This window comes from Linepithema humile, chromosome 3 (assembly GCF_040581485.1).
Source record: "Linepithema humile isolate Giens D197 chromosome 3, Lhum_UNIL_v1.0, whole genome shotgun sequence".
NCBI classification, from domain to species: Eukaryota; Metazoa; Arthropoda; class Insecta; order Hymenoptera; family Formicidae; genus Linepithema; species Linepithema humile.
The window spans coordinates 25,526,355-25,534,611 of NC_090130.1; the positions used below are offsets into that span (position 1 = coordinate 25,526,355).

The 8,257-nt window shown below is 33.0% G+C and overlaps 1 protein-coding gene across 5 annotated transcripts; it reads left to right on the top strand.

Moving 5' to 3' along the window:
* Positions 1 to 275: 275 nt before the first annotated feature.
* On the top strand, positions 276 to 7,647 carry LOC105675342 (pre-piRNA 3'-exonuclease trimmer-like). 5 transcript variants are annotated; one of them, XM_012372389.2, is made up of 12 exons: positions 276 to 552; positions 627 to 861; positions 1,019 to 1,300; positions 1,373 to 1,580; positions 1,664 to 1,765; positions 1,832 to 1,957; positions 2,037 to 2,142; positions 2,267 to 2,366; positions 2,448 to 2,534; positions 2,676 to 2,764; positions 4,650 to 4,748; positions 6,011 to 7,647. In XM_012372389.2, the coding sequence occupies exons 1-12, from the start codon at positions 425 to 427 to the stop codon at positions 6,081 to 6,083; spliced, it is 1,635 nt and encodes a 544-aa protein (XP_012227812.2). In that variant the 5' UTR covers positions 276 to 424; the 3' UTR covers positions 6,084 to 7,647. The 5 variants fall into 5 exon arrangements, 3 of the variants coding, with proteins under 3 accessions (XP_012227812.2, XP_067208056.1, XP_067208055.1); XM_067351954.1 differs by having other exon boundaries at positions 402 to 552; positions 644 to 861; XR_010889310.1 differs by lacking the exon at positions 6,011 to 7,647 and having other exon boundaries at positions 2,610 to 2,764; positions 4,650 to 4,710.
* The last annotated feature ends 610 nt before the right edge of the window (positions 7,648 to 8,257 follow it).

Below are 8,257 nucleotides of genomic sequence, written 5' to 3' on the forward strand. Positions count from 1 at the left end.
TTGCCTTACATTATTTGACCTAGAACTTTATAACAATGCATTGAATTTTATATTTCAGAATTCAAGATCATTTCTTATTCAAAATTTTATTTAATATTTTATTTTGTACATTGTATATTTATTGTTAGTAGTATATGAAGTATGTTTTCCAGCAAAGGACACAAGTTGACACAAATCGACACAAGTAGCACTCTGTCTTTGTTCGATATTCAATGAGCAACAGAGAGAGTAATATTTTTGTGTCGCTTGTGTCTCTTGGTGGAAAACTACCGAAATATGTCAATGAGTTGTACCACTGTGTTAATGTGCTTCGAGAAAGCATGGTGGCACTACTGTTGCTACAGTCGATGGTTCTGTTCATTGTCACACGAGTTATCTTGTACTGTTCCGTATATGCACATATGAAAAGAATATTTATTTTATTATGACTGAAGTCACGAATCTGAATTTCAACAAAATATATCCACACTTGGAGCGTGTGTTAAGAAATGCCAATTTCATAGCAATTGATACAGAACTGACAGGTATAGAAGATAATGAAAACAAAAATAGGTTAGTTTATCTGAATACATTCACTGTGATACTTCAATTAATGTTAATGTCACTTAACATATTTGTCATTGCAGTTTGTTCGATTCCACAGAGGAACGCTATGAGAAACAAAGAAGCAATATTCAGTCGTATATAATAATACAGTTTGGTATCTCTGCGTTTCAACGAGTACCGAATAAAAATGAATACACTGCGGAGGCCTTTAATTTCTTTCTGCTGCCTAGATCTATTCCATCAAAGAATAGACGATTTGTTTGGCAGGTTGCAGCACTAGAATTTCTGGCTACATATGGATTTGATTTCAACAAAGTATATTTTACTATTAATAAATAAGTGCTTTCAAAACAAGGCAATGCTATTTACAGCTTATGTTTGACAAATAAGTTATTTGAATTGATATCTCAAAGCAAGCCTAATGTTTAATTATTAGAAACAAACAATAAATTTATATTTCAAAATATTGCAGTTTGCTTATAAAGGAATTTCATATCTCAATGAGGTTGAGCATGAAATTTTACAAAAACAACTACAGGAGAATGTATTATTTCGCAATGTGGAAAGATCTGTTTCCTATAAAGAAGAAGATGATCTTAAAGATTATATCAATCAAGTAGCTGAATGGTTGAGCACAGCTGATGATGCAAGTTCACTTAAAATTACCACTTCTACTCCAATTCTGCAGTATCTTACGCACAAAGAATTGAGAAATCGTTTCTCAAATGTTTGGACTATTTCAGGAAATAATATGGTATATTAACTATCCTGCTTATAAGGAACAAAGATATTATTTGTTTCACTTTTTAGCCTCATAACTTTTCAGGTCACTGTGATGAAAATACCACCAGAATCGAGAGAAATGTTTGAACAAGAAGAAAAAGATTACATACTGGAAAATATTTTACTCGAATCATATATAGGTTTTTCAAAAGTATTCAAGCTCTTGGTTGCTTTAAAAAAACCTATAATAGCGCATAATGCTTTGTTAGATTTTATGTTTATGTATCAACAATTTTACAAGCCATTACCACGTATGTATAAAAGTACAACGATAAGCTTTTCATTTGCAACACATGGTGGATAAAAACTAAATTATGAACAATGCACCTTGCAGAAAAGTATATTAATTTCAAGAATAATATACATGAATTGTTTCCAACAATTTACGATACCAAATTTTTAAGCTTTGAACTGAGAGAACTTCTTCAAACTGAAGGTAATTAATTAAATGTTTGTGCACAATTAAAAGTACATTTAAAAGAAATATATTTTTTCTTTTTAGAAAGGTGGAAATCTAATTCTTTAAGCGGTTTAGTCGCCTATTTTGCAGAAAAGCAACAAAGAAATATTATATTAGGATCACCTGCTATTAAACTCATCTCTCATATAGATTCAAAAAAATCAAGTGGTAAATATTTATATTGATAATTTGAGTTGGTGCAATTATCATTATTAATCTTTGCATTATAAAATTTTGATGATTTCAGTGATTGTACCTGCTGCAAAATATCATACTGCAGGTTGGGATGCCTATTTTGCCGGTTATGTATTTATCAAAATAGCTCATATATTTGCTAAAAAGAATTATACAGAGTAAGTTATATATAATCGATAATTGATAATTATTTATTTTTATTTTTAGTAAGCATATTTTCATACATTATAATATATAATTACAACGAATAGTGAGAGAAATAATTCTATCTTGTGATTCTAGATGTTCAACATTGCAACATTTCACACATACAGAATTAATGAGCGGTGTGAAAAGATTTTCAAACTGTGTAAATATCATTCGCGGCAATGCGTCACATTTGGTAAGAAAAAATGAGATTTTGTGAAAAGAAAAGTAAAATGCATGCTTTTATATACAAAATATTATTATACAAATTTCCTAGAAATTTGATGGACCTGAACCTAAATCCACTCGACCGCAGTGGCTTTATGTGAAAACGTTAGCTTCGAAACCAATCACTGCTTTGCAGGTATTATACCTAATTATGACGAATAAGTACAGTACAGTATTATCGGAATCTTAAATATTTTCTCATATATTACAGTATACAATATAAGTGTAAGGTGAATGATAAGTAATGAGCCTGCATTCTTATGAAATATTTGCACAGATAGCTGAAAAAATGTCGACATTCGGCAACGTTGACGTGAAGCAGTGCACATCAAAGCGCGTATTAGTCGCAGTTGCAAATCACGGGAGGTTAGTATTTTTATCAAATTTTTTTACTTTATTTACCGATATATTTCATACGTTTACACATAAATGACGAAAGAAAAGATGGTAAAAGATTACTATTGCATAAACTTTATATATGTAAGAAATAGGTTTCGTATATCGAGAAAAGGCAATTGCTGCCAACTGCGTCCGATTTCGAGATATCTGTGAAATATCATAATGCCGTGCATTATAATAAGTGTGGACAAGCACGAGAAATTAAGTTTTGCGGTAGATCAAAATTATCTTTGCTACTTTTTGACACTTTATTTATGAAATACATAATTAAATATTAAATATACAGTAGGGAGAGAAATTTATAATAGTGTGATGCTACTTCGCTGCAAGGTAGCGGAACTATTTTGGATGCTCTCCAAGGGCATGCATACAGAATGTATAAATCGTGATATTAGAATGCCCATATTTATATGGAACAATTATATTGCTCCGCACAAACATCTTCTGAAACGTGAAGTGAATCACAAAGTTACATAATGTCAGTAGTTATGAAATATTTTCGTAATTCTATTAATATAACTAAGATGTAGACCTGTGCTTGGCATATTTATCCACCTAAGGCTACTTGCATTTTTCGAATTTTAGCATTTCTGGAAAAATGTCAAGTGCGGTAACTATTTTTACTTGAAATTTTGAATTACTGAACATAATTTAATAGAAATGGAAATACTTGGTATATACATACTATATATCTCTCTCATCTGAGATATTTATCCGAACTAGACTTTACAACTGAGATTAATCTATCTATTTTATTGGCATGACGTTACATCGATGAATTATTACCATACTTTATATACCTAACGGCGAACTAGCAACAGGCGTTTCATCAAAGTTTATTTCTCCGGTCTGGTTGTACGACCGATTTGATAGACTGTGTTTGTCTAATTCAGATAGTCTGAAAACACAAACGGTTGAATATCGCCAATCCAGTGAATCAATTACAATTTGCTTATTTTCCAAAGACACCACAGGTGTTGAGACAACAAACGCGTTAAGTGTCTTACGGCTATTTGAGCGCTGCAGGTGTTCGCCTAGCACACCTTCGTATTTTCCGTTTTAATTGATAAAGTGAGATAATATTTTGCATCGCATATCGATTCATCATCATAGATACGATTGAACAAATTACATCTGTATTTTTAAACGTACACATTTTTTCTGTTTTCTTTAAAATAATTTAATTAGAAAACGTATGTTTTAATTAACGGATTTACGCCATTCAATGTTTTTATATTAATCCTTTACGATTCTAGATGAACTCGACATAGTTTTTTGGAAAATAATTGGAGCAGTATTATAATTATAATTTATACTATTTTTATAAAAATTTTTACATAATAAAATTATGTAAAATTATGATTATTATACTTATTTTAATCTGATAACATTAAGATATTTAATATTGTCTTATTCATCAAATTAATTCAGACCGCAAAGGGTTAAACTTGCAAAATACATTATCTCATGAAATAATTAATAATTTTGTGATAAATATTTTTTTTTTTTACGTTCTCATATCGAATAATTGATTCAATACCGTCATATTTGTACGCGTAAGATTTTCTTCGTCATTGGCACCATTCCCATCTTTATGTCGCTTTTACCAACGAACTTTTGCGGATATATTTACGGCACTTATTAAAAGATCACCACTGTCTACACCACCGTGTACATTATTATTAACAGTCTATTATTATATCCGCTGTGGCACACGTGTGCAACTTTTGTCACGCGAAATTGGCTTAACGCGTTATTACATTCACTTCGTCAAGCAGGATGATAGAAATTGTTGGATACGTCCTCATTTGTGACGCAATGACCAAAAACGATTTCCTTAATCGTTTTACAGCGCACGAGACATAATACAACACTTCAAACAAAACAAGGAGCTATATGTAGTGCCTTATAATCCGATACGGCACTCACCTTCAGTTCAATTCTTTTTATGGTACGTACACAAGGAAAAATAATATTTAATCGATACATGCTATAAAATGATATAATAGTTTCTGATAAGTTATTTTTTAAAACTAAACGCATAAAACGGAAATGTTCTTAATTTATATAAGTTGTGACCGGATTTATTTCTTATTTATTTGTGGCTATACGGTGCTTGAATTTGGAAAAAGATTTTTGCTGTTTTCGCGTTTACTAATTGTATTAAATTAGAAAGTGTAACAGAAATATCGCTACTTGCAAGTTCTTTATATATTCGATTTTTCCTTAATAAAGTCCAAGTATATTTTTATTGTTACAATAAAATATTCTTTTTACATCTATGATTTTCATATATTACAATTTTAAAGAGAAAGGTATCGAAATGTAAAGAAATTAAATATATAGAAGCTAATTTTGTATCATTAAAATCAAAATATTTTCGAACGAATGTAAAAATTTCCCAGTTTAATGACTTAAAAAGTAAAATACTGAACTATATATTTTTGTTGTTACAAATAAAAGTTACAAATAAAAGTTAATTTTAAATTAACTTTTTTAACAAAAAAGTATACTTGAAAGTTCATTTAAACGCTCTAAATAAAAATTAACATGTAATTAAATATAGATTGACTTCGAATCGATCGAAGAATTTAGAACTGCAATGAAGTGCGACATTTCTGAGACGTGTCTTGTTCTTACGCGCCGATTTTTCGAAACATCTCACGGTTTCCTAATTGGCATTTTAATCAGCGATCGATACGGATCGTTGAGGTCGATCCAATTTCTATTAGTGAGAAAACGCTGTTGAACGCATTACGTCAAACAAATTAATGGCTCTCGGCGGACCGAAGTCGTGTTCATGAAGTCTTTAATTAGCGTCAACATTGCCGTAGATGCAGAAGTCGCGATTTACGTTGCCAATTGTTGCGAAGGAACATTATGATGACGCGGACGACCGTCGTGTTACCTAACGCACTCGGGTGAAAGACTCGAACGAGACTCCTGCGACTTGTCGCTTTTCCGGTTATCTCGCTTCGCAAAATCAATATATCAATCCACGCTCGTCATTACGCGTTTCAAGTGCAGTGAAAACGTTATATTTAAACTGTCGATTTCGTGTCTCATTGCAAACGTATGCGTCATGTAACAAGACTTGATATTCAAACACGTGTTTGATGACTCGTAATCTTTATCGCGATAAATCTTTTATTATTTGTATGTATAATTATTTTGTACATGTTTTTCTAACATAATTGCTTTTTTTAATTGCAGGGGCAGCATAGTTCTTTCTAGCGGATTTTTTGCATGGATGCTGCATCAGAAACTTCAAAAAGGGACCTCTTAGGTGTGAACTGTAAATATTCTGTAGGATAGCATAAAGAAGGTACCAGTTTTGTTCACTTAGAAATATATTTTTTAGTTGACTTGATTTAAAAAAAAAACATGTGAAGCTAAACCAAATGTAAAGAATGGAAGATAGTGTGCAATAATGAAAGATAAAGTACAACAGTGTCAACAGCTCTGTCATAAAGCTCGACGTTGCTTTGTACCCTGAAATTGCAGCAAGATCTGCAAAAATGATTTCAGATTAATGCGCGAATTTGTTGTTGAAATTAAAATAGGTGATCGTGGAATACTTTACTTTATTAAAATACTATTTTCGACGAACAACAAGGTTACTCCTGTAAAATTAGACGAACAAAGCATATGACATTGTGATTCCGAGATACAGAGATGACAAGCATTTTACGCTTCGCCGCAATGTCTGTCGCCATTCTGTTTAAATTTAAGATTTAGCTCAGGGAGCGGAATCTTCGCGGGAATTGTTATTATTATGACTTGTGGCGAGAGCTCGAGGGTTCTAAGTCGGCGCAAGTTTAAAGCTCGTTTTCAAGTCGAGCAGGAAGTGTGCTCTACACGCACGCTTGCCAAAGTGACGTTCTTTCTCTCTCTCTCTCTCTTTCTCTCTTTCTTTCTCTCTCTCGCTCTTTCTTTGAAAAAATCCAATTATTCCCGTCGCGATCATGAACCGTCGATCGCCACGCGCACGTCCATCCATCATCTATGCTTCTTTTTTCCTCGCTGCTTCTCCCTTTCGCGCTTTTTCGTTATGGCTCGTCTACCTCGAAAAATCGTACACTTGTTACGTCACACATCACGCTAAGATTCCGCATCTGTATCCTCTGTCCGTATAAAAAGCGACATTTTTCTCAGCAACGCGCGGAGATTTATGTGCAAAAATAAATGAGGCAAACTCTCATAAATCTGTACCTTGGAATTTAACTGTTTTAAGTTTAAAAAAATAAATTCTTACATTTTTTCGCTGCAACGTCGCAAAGTGTATTTGCTTTTAAAGCCAAGGCATTGTTTTTTCCCTTTAATTTTACTTGAGAGAAAAGTCGAGTTTATTTCTTTATTATTTCTTTATTTTCATATTTTTGCAGAAAACTTTTATAATAAATTTAATTAGATTTTCTGTCGCTTATGAATACTTTGAGAGCAATCGAACATTTTTTTTAACAGTTGTTGTAACTTTTATATATCTAGTAAAATTGCGAGATTCCTTTTTGAAACCATTCATAAAGCATCCGGTTGCTCCAAATTCCTTAATCCAAGCTCCGAAGATATTTCAACTGCAACTGTGGAAAGGTTAACGTTAACGTTAAATTTAATTTCATTCCCATTAACTCTCCACTTCTGTTCAGAATTAAAATGCGAAATAGACAAAGTAAATTAAACATTAACAATGTTAAAACCGTAAAAGTGATACAAAGTATCCAGATGCTAGTATTTTTCTCTTTAGGTATTGTTTTTACTGTATATCCGAATATTTTGCGGATTAAGCAATCTGAATGTATTTCTTTTCAAGTATCTGTATCGAAAATAAACTCTTTACGTCACTACTGTAAGTTACCGTTTACGTACAGCGTAAGTTATCACTGATTATGCCATCGATGCATCTTCCTTCGGTCGAAGTACTCTGTACTTATCACAATGCCGAGGAAGAGCCGCGGCGCGCGCTCCGCCGATATCGTCTGAAAAGTTTTCTCTGGCCGCGACCCAAGGCCAAAGCACTCGAAATAATGCGGTAGCAATTCGTGTGGGCGTGCAGCCGACCGGACAGTCAGCTTGGTCGCGCTGATGTCCGATGGTAGGTGGAGACTCTTCTCGGGATCAACCCCTCATTCCTCGCGCGTTGTCGCTCCGCGTAGACGAGGTAAAGGTCACCCGCGTAGGCTCGAACTTAGGCTGATGGAATTGGGTTAATCAAACTGCGAAGTTTTCTCTCTCAGCAACTCGTTTACTTTGTCGCGCTTCGCGCCGACATTACGGAATACCTCAAAGTTGGTTATACTTGCAATCGTCCTTAATCTGATTTCAAAGTAAAATAAACACTGGAAAGTGTGAAGTAAGACTACTTCGCGACATCGCAAACTTGATGAATGTTTCTTTATGCGGAAATTTTAAGAATTTTGGGTCTACATTGTTTCTGGAAATTAAATTTTTATAGAATTTATT